At 41.3% G+C, this 23,442-nt stretch overlaps 1 protein-coding gene across 1 annotated transcript in view; it reads left to right on the top strand.

Annotated features, from left to right (window-relative positions):
- The window catches only part of myo15ab (myosin XVAb), a 73,888-nt gene that overhangs the window by 43,282 nt on the left and 7,164 nt on the right, over positions 1 to 23,442 (top strand). The window contains exons 32-63 of the mRNA XM_085163631.1: positions 1,249 to 1,333; positions 1,448 to 1,480; positions 1,604 to 1,685; positions 1,861 to 1,991; positions 2,400 to 2,495; positions 4,117 to 4,245; positions 4,336 to 4,442; positions 4,611 to 4,789; positions 6,110 to 6,182; positions 6,303 to 6,494; positions 8,092 to 8,171; positions 8,252 to 8,325; positions 10,404 to 10,512; positions 10,655 to 10,723; positions 10,803 to 10,867; positions 10,954 to 11,331; positions 13,055 to 13,136; positions 13,225 to 13,320; positions 13,443 to 13,503; positions 13,826 to 13,919; positions 14,335 to 14,452; positions 16,691 to 16,806; positions 16,910 to 16,969; positions 17,114 to 17,189; positions 17,289 to 17,404; positions 17,510 to 17,628; positions 18,954 to 19,095; positions 19,293 to 19,404; positions 19,493 to 19,567; positions 22,250 to 22,455; positions 22,547 to 22,665; positions 23,321 to 23,390. Of these exons, the coding sequence (XP_085019757.1) occupies positions 1,249 to 1,333; positions 1,448 to 1,480; positions 1,604 to 1,685; positions 1,861 to 1,991; positions 2,400 to 2,495; positions 4,117 to 4,245; positions 4,336 to 4,442; positions 4,611 to 4,789; positions 6,110 to 6,182; positions 6,303 to 6,494; positions 8,092 to 8,171; positions 8,252 to 8,325; positions 10,404 to 10,512; positions 10,655 to 10,723; positions 10,803 to 10,867; positions 10,954 to 11,331; positions 13,055 to 13,136; positions 13,225 to 13,320; positions 13,443 to 13,503; positions 13,826 to 13,919; positions 14,335 to 14,452; positions 16,691 to 16,806; positions 16,910 to 16,969; positions 17,114 to 17,189; positions 17,289 to 17,404; positions 17,510 to 17,628; positions 18,954 to 19,095; positions 19,293 to 19,404; positions 19,493 to 19,567; positions 22,250 to 22,455; positions 22,547 to 22,665; positions 23,321 to 23,390 (3,544 nt within the window). The remainder of the gene's footprint in view (positions 1 to 1,248; positions 1,334 to 1,447; positions 1,481 to 1,603; positions 1,686 to 1,860; positions 1,992 to 2,399; positions 2,496 to 4,116; positions 4,246 to 4,335; positions 4,443 to 4,610; positions 4,790 to 6,109; positions 6,183 to 6,302; positions 6,495 to 8,091; positions 8,172 to 8,251; positions 8,326 to 10,403; positions 10,513 to 10,654; positions 10,724 to 10,802; positions 10,868 to 10,953; positions 11,332 to 13,054; positions 13,137 to 13,224; positions 13,321 to 13,442; positions 13,504 to 13,825; positions 13,920 to 14,334; positions 14,453 to 16,690; positions 16,807 to 16,909; positions 16,970 to 17,113; positions 17,190 to 17,288; positions 17,405 to 17,509; positions 17,629 to 18,953; positions 19,096 to 19,292; positions 19,405 to 19,492; positions 19,568 to 22,249; positions 22,456 to 22,546; positions 22,666 to 23,320; positions 23,391 to 23,442) is intronic.

Consider the following 23,442-nt stretch of genomic DNA (forward strand, 5'->3'; position numbering starts at 1 on the left):
TATTCTAAAAATCTTAAAGCTGAACACTATCAGTATCATCAGTCTTTTCCTGGAAGTCGACTGAGACTCGGCTTTCTTCAGCAGCCAACACGTTGCCCTGTTTAGTCTGGAGTTTCAGTCCTGCACTTGGCAATTTAGGCTTTAGGGTTTGGTTTCACAGAGTCAAACAGGTCAAACCTTATCTCAGACAACCTGCTTCTTTGTCCTTGATGTGAGGAGACAAGGCCAGAGGATTCAGGCTGTACTTATCCATCAAAGGTGATAGATGTCTGATTCGCTGCCGGCCCAGCAAAGCCCATAGATGTTCCAATTTACATTTTGTTCTAGTGTGTAAAAAAATCAATAAAAAAGCACTAAAACTCAAGGTCAGACATTTCAAGACATTAATTATATTTCAGGAGCGGCTGGTCTCCCTCTGATGAATTTGGGGAAATGATACATTAAATCTTGTTACACCGGTTGCAGCATTAATTCTTATTAGAGTAGGATGTCAGACTTTTGAACAAAAACATGGCAATTTTATTCATTTCTTTATTTACATACAGTCATGATAAAAAGAAAGGACATAATAAAAATGATATCAACTACTTAGCAGGTTTTAAAATTAGGTAAATGCAACCTGACATCAACAAAAGTGCATTACATATTAAACTTTGTCATTTTTTTTACTTTTTTTTAAACAAAAATTTAAGCAAAATGCAGAAGCAGTGTGTGAGAAACTAAGTACACCTCTTGACTTAATAGTGTCTAAAACCACATTTAGACATTTACATACAGTAATCATTTTCTGTATGACTTTATCAATCTCTCACACCTGAATGCTCCAGAGCAGAAAAGTGCAAAAGCTTCTGCTTCTACACAACAGCTGCTCACATTCGCTGATGATCAATTTGATTAACAGCACCCAGCTGCTACTTACCCTCTCAATTCCTATGGAAGCAGTAAGGGTCATCTTAGTTTTGCACACGCTGCTGCTGCATTTTGCTTTAGTTTTTGTCAAATAAGCGCATGACAGTGTAATATGTCACATTTGTTTGCTCATCTGAGATCGTATTTTTGTCATTTTAAGACCTGCTGATGACGTGATTGTTTTTATAACGTCCTAAAACATAAAACGTCCAAATTTTAAAATTTTGATATTTCAGTGATTTTACCATGACTCTATGCATTGAACATTAAATCAGTGTTTTCTCTGCTCTCTGTTTGCTTCTTTTCGAATCTTTCATGATTAATCCTTCCCCTAAACAGGAAAAACTTTGCTCTGAGGAGGAAGTACCTAATCAGGTTACGCACCGTCGTGCTGCTCATCGTCAATCGCCAGCGTTACATGAGGGTAGGCGCACACAGTTAAATAAATTGCTGGACGCATTTACATATTTCTAAAAACAAGCGAACAAATAAAAAATGAACCAGCCTGTCAAGTATGATGCTGTTGTGTTTCTGTCAGACAGTGGTGGAGCCTGCAAGGAAGGCGGAGGAGGTGAGACAGGGAGGACGTAGGGAGAATACGTCAAAGGGAGGAGGGCCGCATTTTGAGTAAAAGAAGAAGATTTCGTGTACGTGTATAAATGTTTGAGTGTGTGTGTGTTTGCAATGTGTGCAGGATCGCATCAATCGAGAAGTGGTGAATGTGACAACATTGCCCATTCCCGCTGAGCTGGCCGCCCTGCTACAGGCTGCTTCAGGTACACACACACACACTCATATATAACACTTGCTGATACGAAGACAGTGCTATAAAAATCCTCCATCAGAAGATGTGTTCCATCTTGTTTGCAGGTGGCCTCGAGAATATTTGCTGTCGTATTTCTGTGCTCACACACGGCCTGCTGCTCTTGTTTGTATGCGTGTGTTGTGCAGGTGGTGAGGAGCTGCATTCTGACTGCTTGGCTGTCGTTCAGGCTCCAAAGGTTCAGGTTGACCCCCAGCTGACCCTGCCCCTGGACATCAACAACTACCTCGTGACACACTACATCCGGGCTATGTTTAGGGTAATAATGAAGATACACAGTTATGTTCAGATCGTGTTAGAGGACATTACACTGACTTACATTTATCGCATGTAGACTTTCTGTAACCCTAAACATGCTGCTGCTGCTACTTGCTGAACCATAAACCTTTTACTGTAACATTAAATCAAGTGGTTGTCATAAAATTTAATTATTTACATCAAGAGGACTTGCTTTTTGTCACCACAGGGGAAGCAGGTCTGCACAACATCACTGTCTAAACAGCTTCATGTCCCTTACAACAGGAAAAGTACAAGCACTCGGGAAATGCATGCAAATTTTTGTGAATGGTTTAAATAAATGGGAAGCGTCACAGGACTCATTTATATGAGGGTTGTAAATGGTGACTGCATATATCATTTCTCAGGCTGGGTGTGTGTGTGTTTATAGGAGCCGTTGTTTGGGATGGTGACAGCCCCGCTGGAGAATTCCCTGATTCGAATGGATGAGGAGCTAAAACACGGAGCCCTCAACGTTTTCCTTCTGGTATAGTTACATTCAGTTGTTGCTGGGTAACTCTGGTATCTACAGTGTAAATGAAAAGCTTGCGGTGCTGAAAGGTCAAATCTAATGTCAGGAAATGAAAAGCAATCAAATGAATGTGTCCTCCAGTTTTTGGCACTTTAAAAATCCCTCAGCTACAGTTAAGTCCACAGTTTTTTGGAAAATTATACTTTTTTTTTTCTTGTAATGTTGCCTCTGTATGACACTTCAGTGTATTTTAAATCAAACATTCAAACAAGCAGGTGACCAGGTGAAGCCGGGTCTCTTGTTATTTCTTTAAAGCTTAGGCAGATAAAAGATCTGTGGCCGAAGGTGCATTTGCAGGCTCTTCAGCTCTCAATACGAGGTCCCAAGACATGCAAGGGAAGGAGGCTGTCAGAGAGGTGGCAAAAACTTTAGGAGTGGCCAAATCAACCCGCACCAGAGTGATGGGAAGAGAAAAGTATGGAGAAGGAGAGAGACAGCTCACCATCCAAAGCATATCACATTATCTGTCAAACATGGGGGGACAATGTTACAGCATGGGCATGTATGTATGGCTGCCAGCGGAACTGGGTCACTGGTATTTATTGATGTTGTGACTGCTGATAGAAGCAGCAGGATGAATAGTGAAGTGTGCAGGGCTACACTCTCTGCTCAGACTCAGCCAAAAGCTGCAAAACTGATTGGACAGTGCTTCACAGTGAAAAAGGATAGTGACCTAAAGGAACCCAAGAGTTTGTCCAGGCGAAGAAAGTACAAAATATTACTCAGTGACCAATCTCAACCCAGCCGAGCATGCTTTTCAGTTAGTGAAGGCAAAACTGAATGCAAAGGGACCCACAAACAAGCAAGCATCAAGCAGCTACTGAAGCTTTCCTTTTTTATGGAGCTTATAGTTGGGGCTGGATCAGGTGACCTTAAATCCTCCCTTAGTTATGCTGCAATAGGTCTAGGCTCCTTCATGGCTTCCCATCAAGTACTGACTGTTTCTTCTTCACTTACCTCTTTTCACTCACAGTGTGTTTTCACACCACTCTGTTATTATTAATTAGTTATTATTAATCTCTAGCTCTCTTCCAAAGTGGGTCTTTTGTCCTGTCTTCCTCCCCTCTCCCCAAACCGGGCATGGTATTCTGCTGGAGGTTTCTTTCTGTTAAAAGCGAGTTTTTCCTTCCCGCTGTCACCAAGTGCTTGCTTATAGGGCGTCGTTTGATTGCAGGTGTTTTCTCTCTATTATTGTAGAGTCTTTACCTTACAATGTAAAGCACCTTGAGGTGACGTTTGTTGTGATTTGGTGCTTTATAAATAAAACTATATAAATTGAGGGAAATATGCATAAAAATAGCTGTAGTTCCTAAATAGTTCGTATAATATTTATATTAAACCACTTAATTAAAGCTCAAAGTCTGCACTTCCATCACATCTTAGTTGCTTGATTTAGTATCTGTCCTGGTCCAAACACTTGTGGTTCTAACTGTATCTGTGCTGATTTAACCATCAGTTTAATTGGACATCAACTGTTCAAAATCAGTAAAACCTTTTTTTGACCAAACCTATAAATTTGGGGGCTTGAGTTTTACTTATGCATGTCTTAACTACCAACTACCCGTGCTTTTAATAGATACTTAGGTTTATGGGCGACCCAAACTTGAACGGGGCTCAGGAGAATCTGTTTGGGAACTACATCATCCAAAGAGGACTGGCCAATCCCAGCCTCAGAGATGAGATTCTGGTTCAGGTGGCAAATCAAGTAAGAACCACTTTTTGTGTCTACTAATAAACTACATTACTAATTTTTTTTTTTCCTAATTTACTTCATTGCCGTCTTTTGTACCACTAGGTGTGGAGGAATCCTAACATCCTAAACTCAGAGCGCGGCTGGCTCCTGCTTTCTTCCTGCCTTTCTGCCTTCCTGCCCTCTCAGAGGCTTGCAAAGTACCTGCTGAAGTAAGACGTGAGCCTGCATCATATAAACCATCCATCACTATCAGCAACAGTTTATTGATCTTTATGCTCTAAATTAATTTGTTCTTTTGAAGTGTTTTGCCCCTTGGTATATTTTTGCTGTGGTTATGCTGATACTTGTGCTTGTTCATGCTTGTTGTTGTTTTGCAGGTTTGTGTCTGACTATGGGCCGGAGGGCTATGACTGTGTGTGCCAGCACCGTCTGCTTCAGGCCCTGCAGAGGTTCAGTGTCGGGCCAGAGTATGTCAGGACGTACCCACCCTGCCTACTGGAGTGGACCGCCAATCGCAAGAAAGCTCACACGGTTCTGCATGTGCACTGTTTCGATGGTGAGAAAATGAACAACACACAATAAAAACCTTTATGAAAGAAAATGCAAGCATTTTTTTTTTTTTGCCTTGTTTGTTTGTTTTTTTTAGAGATGTGTCAAAGTGCCCCTGAGCCTGAGCCTGGGTCTACCAACTATATTTGTAGTCAGCATATTCACTTTCTTTGAATTTAGTTAAGCTCAATCCTATTTTCAAATCATTTTGTCGTTTTGTAAAACTTGCTAAGAAGCAAAAAGGGAGATGATCAAAAGAATGTTGAAAAAAATTGCATTTATATATATTTTTTAACTACCCTTTGCCTTTTTGACTGAATGCTCTTAATCTGGTGCAGCAACACTGTGCAACATGTACACACATAATAACTATGAGATGCAATCAAAGGTTACCTTACCTGATATAAAGTTGGAGGATCTCCATTTTCAGGATCACCTCCTTGTGTACCTCTGGTTCACTTTCAGCGAGGATGCTGCTTTTCTATTGCTCTTTGGAAGCGTTTTTTTTTTTTTTACCTATTTGTAAAAGAAGATGGGAAGAGGGCAAAAACCAGGTTAAAATGACTCATGTCTCAGTCTTTACTGAGACTAGATGGTGTCAAGTATCATGTCAGGAGCATGATGTAGGAGAATGGTCCTAATTTTTTCCCACATTCAGCAGGCGTTGCACTGTGAATTTATTACCCAGGATCGGTCTGTGAAAACTGAATCTTTCTGTAATGTCCTGAGATGTCCAAGGGAGATTATTCACTGCCATTATTCACACCGACACAATCATCGCTCACCACCCACAGTGTTTGACAAACGATTTTGTCCTTTTCTCCAAAGATAAATGGAAGTTGAAGCCTCGGAGTAATCTAAAATTAGCAGGAGACCATCTAAAATGTGAGATTGGCCACATTTATATCTGTATGGGAGGAGTTGTGGTCTTATTATTGAACCTATTGAACTGGTCATTTGGTACAATTTGACTCTCTGTAGCTGAGGCAACCTTGACTGTCTTTATTTCCCCCTGAGCCCTGTCAATGTGTGCACTCTCCAGCATGACAGCGGTAGCTGTCTCTCTCTCTCTCATTTCCGCCTGTCATTCAGCTAATCTGCCCTCGAGCCTCGTGGCAAGTCCGCTGAGGATTAGACAACACCTGATACTTGCTCTGGTTCACTGGTCTTGTTTGTGCCTGTTTGCTGTACTGGTGTCTGTGGGAATCTTCCCAAACACACCAGTGAGGGCGCTGAGAAGTTTGTTTAAGCAATACAGAAGGGAGAATGGAAAACAACACAGCATTTAGCAGTTCATTTTATTCACTCTGGGACATTTGTTCTTCAGGTGTGTCCTTTCTGTGTCCACTGCACTCATGGACAACAGGAGAAGAGATGGCCAAAGACATCTTACAACACAGGTAGCATCTTTGCACAAAATTCACTGGGCAATGTAGAAATGCTGAAAAGAGAAAAGCTGATGACAAGTGAACAGATTACAGTCTTGTATTGTGTGCCTCTGTGTGCATATGTGTGTCTAGGGGTGTGGTGGAGGGCCGTCGAGGATGGTCGGTGCTGCTGAAGGAGCCGGCTCAGTGGGTGGAGCTAGAGGGCTCAGACTACGTTCTGGACCTGATGTCAGATCTGGAACTTCCTGCTGACTTCCCCAAACACAGCAGCTACTTCATCATCTCTGCACAGGAACCAACCAGAGTGCGGGCCAATGCCAGCATGTAAGAGACACACACACACACACACACACACACACACACACACACACCCAGAAATCTCTGAGATTTCATGAACCCATCCAGCCATTATGGGGTTGAGTTTGTCACTGTTTACATTTTAAGATGATGAAGTTAATAAGTGCATTTTCTCTGGTGCTGTACTTACTCATAACTTTGAGATACTTTTGAGATACAACTTCAGGCCTGCTGGAAATATTCAACTTTCCAATCCACTGGTAGCACAAATTCCATTTAAAAATGTACCAAGGCTCTTTGGATCCATTGTTACAGGATTTTAAATAATTTCCCACTGGAATTTTCTTTAAATATTTCACAAAAGGCTAACATTAAGGGACACATCAACAAGGTTAATATAGATTTATTTACTGCAAATTTAGATTTTCTTCCTTCTTGCCCTGTTATTGATGTCACAACCCCAGATATTTATCATTTAACAACCACTAAACCCAAATACCTAAGCATACATGATGATTTAAAAACAACTCCACCTTGACCTGATACATCTCTGAAATGTCAGTATGATGAAATAATATACAAAAAGTTTCTAGTCTCAGAGGTATTTTAACTTCAGATGCTTAAGGTTAGTATAGTTATAAATTATGCTTTCCTTTGTCTGTACCTGCAAACTGAGTGATTCAGTTAGAAACAACAGTAAATACTGTTTGTAGCTGTTCTCAGCAAAAAAAAAAAAAAGTTAAAAAAAAACAAACAACAAAACTCCTTAAGCTGCAGACTGTATATAAAAGATGGAAGTTGCCAGCATGATGTCAGGGATTCATTTGTGAAGCCACATTTTAAAAGTTAGATTTTAGCATTTTGTCTGTCGCTGTCTTACTTTTATTGAAGCTGGAAGTGGGACATTAGCTGCATAAACAGCTAATGTTTGCAAGCTTGGCTAGCAAAGTGCATCTGAAAAACACAGATATTTGCTAATTAATACTGTGTAGCATACAAATAAAATGCTAAATCTCACCCAGACTTCAAAGTGTACTCTTTGTCAGAGAAACTTAGCAGGTAGCTATTGGTTATGGCTCTCTGGGTTTGTACCCACCTATCATTAATGCGATTAAATAGATGAATAAGAAGACTGAACATTTGTCATGAACTGAGAAATTTGCTATGGAGACCAGAACAGGTTTTTGTTCCAGGGTGAAACATGTCGATTTCTGCTGTGAATTTGGATATTCTGGCATGTGAGTCTCTGGGGACTGACTTTCACTTTTGAATCCAGCCTCAAACACCAATTCTTTGGCTTCATTTTCCAATCGCAGAGGTTGCCCCCTGCTTAAAAGCAACTGCACATTCCCTGCTCGGCACCAGATAAAAATGCAGTAGCACAAATAGTGACTCATTGGTTCACAAAGCCGAGCTTTTATTAGCTGAAGACAGTTGGTAAAGACCAAAAATGGAGCTTCCCAGAAAAACAAAGACATGAAAGTTGCTTGGAACTGTTGGATGTGTACATAACTAATTGTTTGCATGTTAGTAAACCTTTAAACAACTTTAAAGGACATTTTAAAAGTCTGTAAAGGTGTCGCCACCAGTTTTAAACAGCCTTTTCTTTCTTATTGTGTTACAGAAGCCTGTTGGGGGGTGGCTTTAACACAAACGATGATGTCATATCTATAGCCATGTCTAGCTCGGATGCAATCAGCCAAGGTACATCACTACACCAAACATATGTGTGCACATATTGATTGTGACTGGAGCAGACTTCAAAGTCCTCTCCCCTCTCTCAGACCTGGAGCCTCACAGAGGGATGGATCGTTATCTTGACAGCCTGTTTGACCCTGTGCTGTCTGACGGAGCTGGAGTAAGTTACATAATTCATTCACTCTGAAACACTTGCGCATGCGAGCAGACTCCTCCATCAACCACTTACTGTCAGTCACTGTAAATCTCTGTAGAGCTCTATTTTTAGAAAGTGGGCATGGAGTGTGCCTTCAAGGAATGAGCTGTATACTGGGTAAAAGTCAGTGAGATGTACAATGCATATAGAGAGCACTTTTGCCACTAGCACACAGACAGTTGTGAATATACCTATGAGAGCAATTTCCAGTAGAAGCACCCAGTTTCAGGTCTGTCCTATGGACGTGTAGGTCTGAGATGTTCAGAAAGTCTAGTGTTTGATCGAATAAACCTTTTTGTAATTTGCAGCCATTTTTTCCACAGTTTTTCCACCAATAATAGTAAAAATATAATACAAAACATAACTGGATAAGGTGCATAAAATGAGAGTAAGGACAAAAGTCATTAAAGAGAGCAAAATCTAATTAAAGAAGAACAATAATTGTTTTACATCACCTTCTCAACAGGCGTCATTGAGAGACTGAGAAGATTTAAAAGGAACACGAGACTCAGTGGGAGTTTGGTAGAGAGTGAATATCATAATGTGAGGCCCTAATAGCAAAAGCCTGAGCGTCTTTGTCACAAACTGTGAGCTCCAAGTTAATTACAACAAAACTGTGACTGGGAATTAGGGCATGTTTCTAGAAAGGAGGATATTTAGCAAAGTGTGTCTGGTGATTTATGTTTTTTAGCCTGGTTGTGCCAGATAAAAGCTTTTTTCACTTGAAAATTGTTTTCTTACAGCAGTAAAAACAGTTATTCTTCATCTAAAATGTGTGATTGCAGAGACTATCTGAAGACTGAGTTAAAGCCTTTTGTCAGGGCAGTGGTGCAGTGAATGCGTGACTTTGTCGGCCGGCCAGTCCTCTGGACGCCGATGTGGTGAATGTTAGTCATGCTATCGGATGTGGCTGACAGGAATTAGCATGTATCAGATGTGTTCTACAGACCTCTCCCGGCCAGCAACCTATTCCGTTACCCAGTTACCGTAACTGTCACAGCCACCAGATCGCCACGATGATTTCCCACCCAGGGGATCTGCTTACGAGGGACTGACTCTCTGGCAAATGAAGGGCTTATTTTTTAATGAGACATGACCCACAAACGCACACACTCCTGAGGATTTATGGGTCAGTGGCTGATTTCTGATGGAACGGTTGCACACTGAAGAGGGAAATTCCTCTGATCACACAGCAGACAGTCACTCGCTCTAAGATACTGTAAGCACAAATGCTGTTTCAACAAGCAGACACACAGATACATACATATATTGTATTTATATTTAAATATATACACATACAAATATACATAGAGTTCTGTGCAAAGGTTTTGAGCTAACCCTCTTTTCTCTACATTTGCTTACAAGCAGCCTGACCTTCTTGTGATTTTTAAAATGGACAGTTCTCCAGGCTTTCTGAAGGCCTTTCAGAGTTTTTCTTTGAAGATTGGCTGCTTTAAAAAAAGAAAAAAGAAATCAGTTTAGACCTTGAACCTGACATTTTCAGAGGAATTTTCTTTTTGTTAAGCTACTTTTAAATTGTACCTTTAGGCACTTGGTCCATTTTCTTATTTTGTATCTATGAAAAATGACAAATATAAGAGTTTGAATGGGATCAAATGGTATTTGTGCATCAACAGGTGATTACCGAAGAGCTGTTAGCTGAAAATTTTTACCTCAGCATTGTGTGCAGTGTGTCCTTAAAAAAATTGAGGAAGCTGAACTTTGCTGAAACCTCATTAGAAATGGTCTAAGTGGAAGTGTGGCTGTGGAAAAAGCCATGGAAGCAGAGAAAATGCATTTGGTTTGCCAAATTATACAAATTACACAAGAGCTGAACCGAAAATCAGTGACAACAGGTGTGATTGAGCGATTAATCCAAATTCAAAGTATTTGAAGTGTTTCTTAATACATTTAGAGCAAAAATGACTTTGACTCTTTGGTGCTTGACCTCACGGTGACTATATTTATATATTATTATATACTGTATATATTTATTTTATATACAGTCTGTGGTTTTAAAGTCTGCTTGTGTATCCTCACAGGAAGTAGAATCAGCTGGCGGACTTTCCAGTCGGATGAAGGGAGCTGGGGGAGTTGGTGGTGGTTGGCATCAACAAGGAGCGTCCACGGGCCCACCGCCTCCACCTGGAGGTCAGTCACAGACATGGGCACACATGCTAAATATTTACTCCTTCGCACTCCACAGTCCTGACAGATGATTAGCGTGTGAAATAAAACAAACACACTTAAAATCTGACAGAAACTGGATGGCTGTGTGTGTTTGTGTTCACAGCTGTGCGAGTACTTCCTGTGGGAGGTGTGATGTCGCCTCCTGTTGCTGCAGTGGCACCTGTAACACCTGGTTTGTATAACGAATGATGATGATGGGGGGGAATCATCAAACATGATTTTCCATCTTGTTTACTGTGTTTTTCCTCCAGATGCCCGGCAGGCTGTTTTGTCCCAGCAGCAGCAGGCGATCGTGAACCAGCAGGCCGTCATCATGGTGCGCCTCGGTTTTGGATCCGCGTCTGTTTATCTATCCCACTGCTCTCTGCTACCAATGTAATGTGTCATGTTCTTGTTTCTCAGGCCCAACAGATGACTATGCAAGCCATGGCTATGGTCGGCAGCCCGGTGTCGAGTCCGCCCACCTCCCCGATCATGAGCCCTCCCATGAGTCCTCTGTTCCATCACCCTCTGAGCCCTTATGCCCCCACGAGCCCGTATGCTGCCATACCGCCAAGCCCGTATGCAAACATGCCACCGAGCCCCTACGCCAACTTCACCCCAACTCCCTTTGCAGCAGCAGACATCCCGCCTCGCCCCCATCCTCTCTCTGCTCAGGCTCCGTCACAGCCTCAGGCTCGGCCTCCTGCCGGTCCCCAGACTCAGCCTCAGGCCTCCCCTGCCAACCCTAACCCTGAGCCAGCCTCCACAAAAACTGACAAAGCTAACCCAGCAGCACAGGTCAGTAACTCCGAGACATGTGAGGAAACAGTTCGCACTGACACGTTGCGTAATATTCCAGCACTGCCGAGTGTATAAAAGAGGCTGCCGTGAACTTAAAGCAACAGGAGCCGTTTATTTGAAATACAAAGAAGATATGTGTTGTCAGGATAATAAGCAGCAGCTGGTTCAAAAAAAACCCCCAACAAATATAAAAAACCAAAACACATAAATGCATCAACCAAAGATCTGCAATAGTAAACATACACATTTTTAACGCCAAATCAGCCAATCGAAATCAAGCGTATCTGAAAGTGACTCTCAAATGTTCAGACAAATGAGGGTGAAGCAGTTGTGCGACTTCAGCTGCTGCGGAGGCGGCTGCAACTTTTCTTTGGTTCTGATATCTTAGTTTTACTCGTGGAGGTTACTCTGGGTCTGCAATCCTCCGTAACACTGTTTGGAAGTGGTATCTTTTTTTTTCTAAGAGTAATAATTGAATATTTTGAGTTATGAAGCTGCGCCTGATATTATTAGAAAGGTTGAACCCCAGTGCTCCCAGTACCAGAGACAGAGGGGGAACATCTGGTTTCACTGGCTCTGCTATTTAAATATAGATATGTGTGGTATCCACAGAAACATCAGAATCTCAGCTAAAAACTCACTAATTCATTAAAGAGATAAATAGATTCACAAACACTATGTGCAGATTGCCTCGTTCACCCTATGCACAGCACCCTGAAAACACAGATCTCTTTATAAGGTGAGAACAATCAGCTGTGACTGAACTTGGATGAGTGACGAAACGTTTCTTCCTTATTCGTTTCTTTATGCACAGACGCAGACGTATTATATGGTATAAAAGACAAAATAAGGTGAAATTCGGTGTCTGCCTTGGTTACTGTTTTGGTTTTGTTTTTAAGGTTGCAAATTACAAATTTAGTTTGCCAGTCTCATCCTCCCTTTGATGTGATGCCCAGAATCCCTACCTGCAAACATTTACTCTCACAGTTTGCCCATCTTTATTTCCCTGGCACACGTTGCTGAGTAAAGTGGCGCGTATTAAGTATTCTGAGGAGAAAATTTCAGACAGGTTATGGGCGAAGGAGTTAAATTGGATTGAGGCACATTCCATCAGTGCGAGATTTCAGCTCACTAGTTGATGGATGGCTCACCAAACTGAATAGAATATCTCCCTCCGTCTCCGCTACATCTGCTAAGTTCATGTCAAGTGATGAGATCCTCGGGTCATCCCTTTTTTTCCCTCCGAGCTCATAAATTTCTGGGATGGTTTGTACTTTGATTTGTACAGTGAGATATGTAAAGTTGTTTCAGCGTCTATATGACTTTTCCTCTTACATTATTACAAATCCTCATGTTTGTAGTGGTCAAAGGGAAAATAGTTATCTGAGAGGGAAAGATGTCACCCTGTGCATTGACTGTATTGTCCTTTGATCCACCAGTTTTATACCTTTCATTTTAGACCTTCCTTCATGTCAGAACTCTGGCATGTCTATCTTTTAATGTTGCAAATCAACAACAAAAAAGTCCCCCAAAAACATTATGCACAGTTGCAGACTATCCACAGGTTTGTCTGCACCAAAAACACAGTCAGCTTCTTTTTTCTTTGCTCCCTCACTGACTTCTCTGGCAAAATTACAGATGACTACATTGAACATCTGCAGAATCTTGAGTGCAAACTCTCTGTTTTCTCTCTCTGTGTGTGTCTGCGTGGCTTTTTCAGGCTCAGTCAGCCAAGGACAGCGTCCCTCTGAGAAAAGCTCCGGGCATCCCCATGAACAAGGACAAACCAGTCAGGAAATTTGGTAAGAGAGTGAGAGAGAAGTTCGCTTCTCACAGAACTCTCATTTAAGAGAGCAGAGAAAATCTAATCTGTTTTTGCGGATGCCTCAGCCCCGGTTGTGACGTCTCCTCTGCCCCCTGCTGGAGAAGTGGTGAAGTATTCACCTCAGACTTCAGATCATGTCATCCCCAGCCAAGATATCCAAGGTAACTGCAATTTTTGACAGGTTCACACACACATGTGAATGAGTCTTTTTCTTGACATTCTTGAAATATTGTATAAAACTTTGAAACCACCCCCTGTTGACATGTTTTATTTCATTAAAAAGAAATCATTAAAAGATACAACTCTCCACCACCGCCGCCGGACCCACTGCCACCTGGCAAGAGGTGAGGCTACACAAACACGCACGCACGTGTTCTGTGTTGAGGAATCAGCTCGGTGATCAGATTTTCCTACAACAAACTTTGCTTGTAAATCCAGCACAGCAGTTGATGCTGTCTGCAGACACAGAAATAACTGTGCACGCTGTAAACAAAGCACCGACAGACACCGGCTCCGACGTTAACGCCTGCATTAAGCACGCAGCACCAGAACGATCGTGTTTACACTCAGTAAACATAAACGCAGATTATGCAATTTGATGTATTTGTAGTAGAAAAGCCCTGCGCACCGTAATGTGTGATGTTGACACTGTGTGGTTGTACTTAGGAGACCAGAAGGGAAGTTTAAGAAGACGCAAACACCTCGCGATGAAGCTTTACAGATCCTCAAACCACAGATGGAGAACCCTCCTGCTCCACAGGTGAACACACACACACACACACACACACACACACACACACACACACACACACGTTAATGCAAGCAGATACAGTTGTGGTCAAAAGCTTAAATCCACTCATCATAGGCACAACTGTCATGGTAATTTAAGGTTTTGTTCTTTTTACTGGGTGGAATGATTGTACAGGTGCAGCTTTAATGACTTAAAAAACTACAACTGGTTTAATTTAGTTTGAATTTATTATTTTATTTTCTATAATCCACACAAGGCAAACCAGTCCCACTGGCAACAAAACAGGTTCAGAGCGTGACGCTTCCACCACCGTACTTAACAGCTTTTGTTCTTAGGTCTGAGCATCACCTGACCCTGTGTGGATGCAAACGTTTGACCACAGCTGTAAAAGGTCACATAACAAAATGTTTTTGTGTCTCCCCAGCCCAAACGTCCTGCTGCTGCTTCACCCTCTGCGTCTGCAGTGAAAGAGGCAGGGTTTAAACCCACCAAGAGCACAAAGACCAGAGCGCCTGCCCGTCCCCTCCCCATACCTCCTCCAGGTATACACTGATTTGTGTACAGATGAAGCTAAATCACTTGCCCTTGTTAGAAAAATCTCAGCTTTAACCAAACAACAGTAGTCATCTCAGGACCCTATAATCCTCAGGCTCAAAGAGGATCGACCATGACCAACTGGGATGAAAGGAAAGAGGAGAGGGAACAGTTCTGTTTTGTTTAGATCAAATAGACCTTACAAGAAGAAATTACGTGCTGAAGATATTGTCTGGCTCACAGAAAACCTGCAGAACCTGATTTTAGTTCAAAACTGTGTTTCAAGGCTTATAAATGATGAATAAAAAAGAAAAACCCACATGAGCCCTGTTTTAGCTTCCCTTCACTGGTTTCCAGTCAGCTTGGGAAATTAATTTAAAGATTTTATTAATCACATTTTAAGTGTTTTATTGCTTGGTTACGAGCATTATTACTGCTGCCCTACCAGCCAGATTGTCAGCAAGGACTCGGATGACTAGATCAAGTCTAAAGCTGAGTGTTTTTTATTTTCACCAGGGGACTCTAAGCTATAAAACTGGTTCAGTCGGTGACAAATTTTAAATCACTTCTCAAAGTCTTTCAATAATGTTTCTAATTTACTTCACATTTTATAGTATTTATTGTCGGGCTTTGTTTGCCTACTTCATTTTCAGAGGTCTGCTTTTATTCATCGTACTCTATTAAATTGCTTATTCTGAATTTGCCTTTATAAAGTAACTCATAATGTATTTGGAAAAGTGCTTTATGAATAAAGTGGTTGAAAATTCCCAAGCTTTTATTTCTCCTCCAAACCTCTATGCCACGTGTTTAGTTAATGTTTTTTTAAAAAATAACATATATGCTTATTGTTACATAAAGTTAAGGCCAAGCACCCAGAAAAGAGTCTCTTAACAGTTTTCAGGTATTACTGGGTCATTATGTTGCCTCCTTGCCTCTTTTTTATCTACTTCTCTGTCCTCCTGACGTCATCTAGGAAATGCCACTTTAATAGTTCCAGGTTTCTCTGAGAATTTCTAGTAATTTGATATCTGGTTATTATAAAGTTTTGGCCTACTCACTGGATAGTTAATGTCCTTGCATTTGGGTTCATTTTCTTCTTTAAGTTGGTTATTTGTGTTCTTAGTTTCCTCAGTGTTTCCCAGTCTGTTCCTCCATCTTTCTTGTTTCTGTCTTAATGTCATGGTTCCACCTGAGTAATTTCTTTTGTTTAATGCAGAGTCTGCATTAGTTCTCTTTCCACTTTTACTTGAACACTTGGGTTTCTTTCCTGCCCTGCATTAGCGTTTTTTCCTGCTTCCTGAATGTTTTCACCTGTGTCTAATTTCCCCTCCTGTTCCTTGTTCTCAGTTAACCCAGTGTGTATAAATAGTCTTGTCTCCTCTTAATCCCTCTCAGATCTTTGGTCTCCTCCCCCTTTTTTTCTGTGATCTGTATGTTCTTTTAGACTTTTAGTATTCTTCACTTTGCCATTTAACAGCTTGCTTTTGTATCTTGACTGTCAGTTGTAATTTTCCTGACATCTCACATTACCTGCTTGTAAACACTAAGTAATAGCTGAGACAACTGTAATAGCTCTCTAAAGGTCAGGATATTGACAGTTGTGAAATGGGAGGACTGTCACAGCAAGCCGGCAGTGAGACCCCACATGACCCTGAAGGCACATAGATTCTGAACTATAAGAAACGTTTGACTTTCTGTTAAAAAAAAAGAAAAAAAGAAAAAAGTTTACAAAATGTTGGAATGAGTTTTCCCTATTTTCTGTAGTAAACTAATAGCAGACATAAAGATTCACTTCACATTAGCCTCCCCTATACTGTGGAGTGCTAACTAGCACAGGTTAGGGTGCTAAACAGAAATGGTGAGCATAAACACCCTTGTCTGGTTTCCCTCCTATTCCTTGTTCCCAGTTAGCCCAATGTGTATAAATAGTCCTGTCAGATCATTTGTTTGCCTCACTCTGTGTTTCTGTGATCCACACATGATCTTTTAGATTTTAAGGTTTCTTAACATTGCAAGCAGTTATTAAACTGCTTTCTTTTGTGTCATGCTTGCATTTTGTAACGTCAAAATAGATAACTATAATAAATTACTCTGGACGTCAGGGGAAGGAGGGCAGTGAAATGCAAAGTTTCTTTGCGTAGCTTAAAGCACAGGTTTGCCTGAGCACAGCCTCATCTCTAGCTTCATGTATAAATAAGAGTGTTGACCGGAGGTAACACAGACATAATCTGACCTGTTTTTTGCAGTCTCTCGAGAACTTCCAGTAGAGACGCAAACTATCCAGACGCAGCTTCATCAGAGGACCAATGAAGAGCACTACACCTACACCAATGTTCCCTGGAGGCTGTATCTGAGGAAGGAAGTGAGCACATATACAAATATAAATCATAAAAATTCCACTTATTCTGACCTGTATCTCCTCACTATTAAACCACGTTTCCTACCGCATTTCTTTTCCTTCACAGGTATTTTATCCCAAAGACAGCTTCAACAGTCCCCTGGTGCTGGATCTAATTTTCAAACAGGTAACTTTTCTTTTCTTTTCTTTCTTTTTTAAATTTCCAACCCATTTGAGCTCAATAAGTTTAACTAATAACACAAAGATCATAGAAAGATTCGTCTTAATAATTTCTAACAATTCCTCTTCTCTGCTCTCCTCTGTCCTCCAGATAGTAAATGACACCTTGTCAGAGGCGTGTGTTCGCGTCACCCGGGATGAAAGGCAGAAAATGAAAGCTCTTTTTGGTAGTCTGTCTGTTCTTCCGGGAGACACTTTTTAAGATTGTATGCTTGAATCTCTTTGACATTCATGAGTTTGTGTGTGTCATTTTGTGCAAATGGCAGCTAAGCACGGCGTCAGACAGAATATGGATCCAGTGGAGGAGCACGTAAAGAAAACTGTTGTCACAGCAGCCAGGGAAACCTGGGAAATATACTTCTCCCGACTCTTCCCAGCCTCGGTGAGCCTGGCGGTGAATCCTTAGGGCAGTATGATTTCTGAGTCGGTGGGGAATTTTCATTTTTAATAACACTTTTTTATATTTTTTCTGTCTACATTTCTGCAGGGTAGTGTAGGAACGGGGGTGCAGGTATTGTCAGTGTCCCACAGTGGAATCAAACTGCTAAAGACTGTAAAAAGCAGTGCTACAGCTCCAGACTACTTCCGAGTCCTAAGACCATACACGTATGTGCTTGTTTGTCTCTGTGTAGATTTCTGTCACAGACAAATACACCAAACATACACGGAAATACAGCACATAATGCAACAAGCAACGTTTGCACAATTCTAACAAACGTGACAGTCAGTATTTGGTGTGAACACCTTTAACACAGCCTGAACTCTCTTAGGAAACCTTTCTCATCCTGTCTTTAAGAAGTATTCAGGAATAGTTCTCCAGGCTCCTTGAAGGACATTCAGAGCTCTTCTTAGGATGTTGGTTGCCTTCTGTTCTCTGCTGATATGATCCCACGCTGCTTAAAAGAGGTCTGTTGAGGTCTGGGCTTTGGGGAAGCCAATCCGTGACTGATAGTTTTTCATTTTTCTGTCCAGTTATGCCTTTACTTTACAGATGGCTATAGGCACTCACTGTTGTACCTCTCATTTGATCTCCTCTATACATACTGATGACCAAAAACTTTCAAATTTGGTGCTAACCCATCTCAAATGAATTAGCACTGTTGCCTCACAGCAAGAGGGCTCTTTGTGGAGTTTGCATGTTCTCCTCTGTGTTTGTGTGGGTTCTCCCAGAGTCCCGGTACTCTTGCTTCCTCATACAGTCCAAAGATATGCAGTTACTGGGGTTAGGTTAATTAGTAACTCTAAACTGCATAGTTGTGAATGTGAATGGTTGTCTGTCTCTGTGTGTTAGCACTGCGACAGACTGGTGACCTGTCCAGGGTGTACACTGCCTCTTGCCCTAAGTTAGCTGGGATAGGCTCCAGCAGCCCTGCAACCCTAACAAGGGTAAGCGGAAGAGAATGGATGGACTCCATTAGACCTGTTGCTGCTGCTGCTGATTTTCAGTCCAGTTCTTGTGTAATTTCACATGCCTCAGCCTTTTCTCCCTGCTTTCCTTCATGGCTTCTTCTTTCCACTGTCACCATTTCCATTGTCAGTGAATAGTTTTTCCTATTTATTAGGACATGACTTTCTGCTATCAATAGTTTCTTACCTGACACTTCTTTCTTTTTTTGTATATGAAACTGAAGAAATCAATTATGTCTTTATATATCAGGCCGCAAAAAAACATTCCTCTGAAAAGGACTGGACTGAAAATGAGTGGAAAAACCAGCCAGTGTTCAAAGGAAAACTTTGAATGGTCTTCAGAAAGCCTGGAGAACCAGACCACCTAAAAAATTGAGAAGTCTAAAGAGAAATGACGGTTGCCTCGAGACTTTTAGACAGTAGTGTATCTCCAAGCTCTCACCAATTTGTTGTCTGATAGTGTGTTTTATTTTGTTTTGTTTTTATTGTTTGTTGTTAGAATATTTACTCCGCTTTTTTTCCAGCTATGCCGACATCCTGTTTGTGACCATCCCATCTGAGAACATGCTGGAGTTCAATCTGACCAATGAGAAGCTCATACTGTTCTCAGCCAAGGCACCACAAGTCAAACACCTCATAGACACGTTCATCAATGAGATCAAAAAGGCACAAAGCACACACGCACACACAATTCACCTTAAACATTCAGCTTAAGTAGGTTATGCCAATGTCCAGATACACAAAGATAAACAACAATTACACATATAAAACGTACGCAGGTATTTGAGCTGTTTAAAAAAAAGAAAGAAAGAAAAACCAAAAATAAGCTCTTTTTTCTGTGTTTTTCCCGTTTCCCCCTCAAGGACTCAGACTACGTGATTGCAGAGCGTAACTTTGTTACAGATGACCGCTCGATGCTCAGTTTCCATAAAGGTGACATCATCAGGCTTCAGGTTATGGATGGGCTGGAGAAAGGTGAGGCACTGGTGTGGAAGTCACGCTGTATTCTGTGTGAATCTGCGGCAGACTCATGAGCTCATATTTGCCTTTGCTCATTCTCCAGGGTACAGCTATGGCTGCGTGGTGAGGAAGAAGGTTGTGTTTTTGGAGGAGCTCAAAAGAGACACTCAGGACTTTGGTATTTATGAAATCCTGTTATTTTAATAACAAAAAACAAGGAGTTTTGCACAGAGTTCCCAGATGTTGGACGAGGCCCAAATATAAACAAAGCGACAATTCAAAATGACGGTTTTAAAGGATTTACTAACCTATGCTGCGCTGTGTACCCTGGGGATGTGAGGCTATTTTTAAAGCCAGGGAAGAATAGCTGCAGTCGTGTTGACGGCGCCTGCGGCACTCTTTAAATACAATATTGTATCAGAAAATTATTTTCCAGATGGATGACTGCAATGCAGTTCCAAAACTATTGATTTATGTGTTTTCTTGAGGACATAAAAGATGAAATGGGATCACAAATGTCACGTCAAGCAGTCAGTGGATAAGACAAACTACAGCAGAAGTTTGAGCACATATTTCTAATTTAATCTGATGTATTGGTTTTGTTTTTCGGGGTCTTAAATTCAGAACTTATAAATTGCTCATATAGCACTCCACGCTCATGTTTTATTCATGTGAATCCTGCCCGCGCCATTCAGACCGCTCTCATTCAACCACAGTCCTTAAATGGTAGCATAAAAAGCTATATTTTTACATAAATTAACCTTTAATGTTAAGTTGATTTATGGGCTGCATAAAACATTTTTCATCAACTACGTGCCTGAAATGTGCGTTTGTTTTTTCTTTTTTAAGATTCATTGCGTGTGTGTTCTTATGAAACACAAAAAGGGACTTACTGCTGACCTTGGGGCAAAGTGCTGGTCCCTACAAGCCGAAGTTTCTTTTACTTCTGCCTGAAACAAGATGATCTCCAAAGTTGAGATGCAACGGTTTTCTTATCCAATTACTTCTGTCACTTCTCTTTGAGTTGGTCCCCGGCCCTGTTTACGGCTTGAGGATGTTAAACTTGACTTTATAGCCACCAGTGTGGGAATGTGTGTGTGAATGGGTGGATGACAGGTTGTGTAAAGCGCTTTGGGGTCCTTAGGGACTAGAAAAGCGCTATACAAATACAGGCCATTTACCACATGAAAAGCTAAAACTATTTTATTTATTTTTAGAAAGGAAAGTAACATTGTTTTGGAGCACTATATCAAAATTGGAAGATTAACAATTCAGGTTTTTTCAGTCATATTGCCACAGGAGTATAAAATCATGCACCTAGCTATGCAGTCTGGCCATACAAAAATATGTGAAAGAATGGGTCAGTCTGCAGAAGGGATGTCCAACTCAATTTATGTAAAAGGCCACATACTGCTTACTTTCATCTAAGAGTAAACCTCCCTTTCTGTCACTGTAAAGAAGTTTAACTGCACATTAAATCTGTCAAATATCGTAATATAAGCAAAAAAAGAAGGAAAGTTCAACAGTTCAACTCATTTCTTTCCTGCATGATAAAGAAATTAAGTAAATAAAAGACATCTGTCAGCATGATAATCCCCACACTGTCCTGTAATTACAAAACAAATTTTCATTAATTCACAGGAAATTCTGTTTCTTTTTTTCTTACTGTTGATCTATTGCAAAAATCAGACTGAGATTTCTATTGTAGATAGTGGAAAAAATGGGTTTTCTGTCATTTTCTTGTTTATCTTTTACATAATTACTTTGGTGTAGTAAGAATGGCCGCAGGGAGGTCTTTATCAAATGCTGTATTTTAAAGTACACCATTTAAACTCTGTTTCATATTTCCAAAGCCATCAGGTGGGCGGGATTGGAGTCCTTGTTGATTCTTTCCTCCGGATCTTATGTTTGACACTCCTGTTCTAAAGGGTTTCCTAAATTTGGGTGTGGAGCTGTCATAGGATGGTAGTTTTGCTACAAGTCAGTTGGGGACATTTCTTCACTCATAGATATTTTCCAATCAACTGCAACATGTACTGTTGCAAAAGTGGAAGCATTTAGGAACCACAGAAACTTGGTGTAAACTTACAGAGCAGGTTGATGGGTTGAGCTCCAAACCTCCTCTGGCATTATCATAAATACAAAATCTGTATTTATGGAGCCATGGAAACTGTGACATAGGTTTCCATGGCTGTCCAGCTGCATGCAAGCCTTACATCACTGAGCAAAATGCCAGCTGTCAGATGAAGTGTCTCTGGACTCTAGAGCAGTCAAAACATATTCTGTGGATTGATTAATTTTATTTCTCTATCTGGTAGTCGGATGGATGAATCTTGGTTTGGCAAATGACAATTGCATGCTTCTAACTTTGCTTCTTCTCCTCAGAAAACTGAACCAGTTTTCACATAAGTCTGAAAAAGAAAAAACAAACAGCGTCTCTGGAAACTATGAGCCAGCTGACAGGTTAAACTATTGAATATTGCAGCATTAATTTCATCACTCGCTTAGCTTCGAGGATTGCTACAGCACCATGTCATGTTTGGGATCAGGGTTGGAGGTTGCCCCATATCCGATAAGTTAGCCTTATGTCTCTACAATTATAGAGGAGACTGCCTTTTGTGCCAGGTTATCAGTGTGGCAGCAGAGAGGTGGGAGGGGGATCACATCTTGTAAATGAATGCAAAGCCTGCAGATAAAGATCCGACCACTTTAATTGAAAAGCTGACCTGCTGGTAGAGGAAAGGCCGATAGCGATCAGGATTTGCAGTAAAGCAAAAGCTTGTTTAGGCACAGTGAACAATCAGGTGTTTGCCCTGCATCACTTGCACCTTGTTACCCCTCTGCTCTGTCTGCGCATCAGGCTGGAAGTTTGGCGCCGTGTTCGGCCGCTCCGGCTCATTCCCCGCCGAGTGCGTCCATCCCGTCGCTCCTCCTGACTTCCTGTCACTTCCACTGGACCGAAAGTCGGAGCCTCGAGGTGGAGCGGGACAGTTCGCTGTGTCATCAGCTGTCGCTGTCGCCGTAGCATCCACCATGGCCGCGCATGAGATAGATCAAACAATTGAGGTTCGGAGACACTCACACACACATACAGATTGCTTGCTTTTCTGTCAAACTGAATTCAGGTTGTTTTTCACTGTCACTCTTTGCCTTTCAGAAGGTCTCTGTTGATGGCTTTGCTGATGGAGATCTGGATGAAAGTGCCCTGCAGGACACGAAATATGACATGGTGGAGTTTGCCAAGAAGTACTTCAGACAGGCGCCCAGCGGGAAAGGGTGAGGGAAAACACAGAATGAGTTTACCGTGCTCTAACAGCAGAACAGGAAAAAGATGTGTTAGTTATCTTTTATTCTTAGTAATCAGCAGGGAATAGACAAAGCCATCAGACTTCCTAACAATAACACTCTGTTGTAATTTTGGCTGTATTTTCATGTAAAATTATCACTGAGTGAGAACATTAGAAGCAACAGAATGTCTCCTTAATTTTAGTGCACAGTCTTCAAGTGGATGCAGCTGCTGAGCAGCAGGAACAGCGGACCTGTTGTTGTTAGAAATTTCTCTAGGCAAAGATAAAAGAGTGAAATGAGGAGGTACAGCCCGAGAAGGAGCATCAGAAAGGGGCATCGAAAGTAATCAAAAATACTTGAGTTACTTTGAAAATCATTTAGGTGCTCCTGTGTTCATAAGTTCTGCATTGAAATACAATTTACGATGATAAGTCCTGCTCCAATGATAGAATATTAAAATGATGTAACACCGAGAGGTACTAATCTGCATCATAGGTACACTGAAATCAGTTGTGTCGAAAGTGCTTGCGTACTCTTGTTTAGATACATATTTGAAGGTTGCTAATTTTCAGGCAATTCAAATAAATGCTCTGTTTTATTGGAACTAAAAGGCAACATGAGGCATGACTGACTGTGTTCACAGAGATTCCCCGAAGAGCAAAAGCAAGAACAGAGACTCCCGGGAGCCCATTGAAATGATCAAGTTTTCCAAGGTGCCTTCTTCTTTGCTCTCAGTTTTGCTGTCGTAACACTACGGCCGCACCG

Source organism: Neolamprologus multifasciatus, chromosome 6 (genome assembly GCF_963576455.1).
Source record: "Neolamprologus multifasciatus chromosome 6, fNeoMul1.2, whole genome shotgun sequence".
In the NCBI taxonomy this organism is placed as follows: Eukaryota; Metazoa; Chordata; class Actinopteri; order Cichliformes; family Cichlidae; genus Neolamprologus; species Neolamprologus multifasciatus.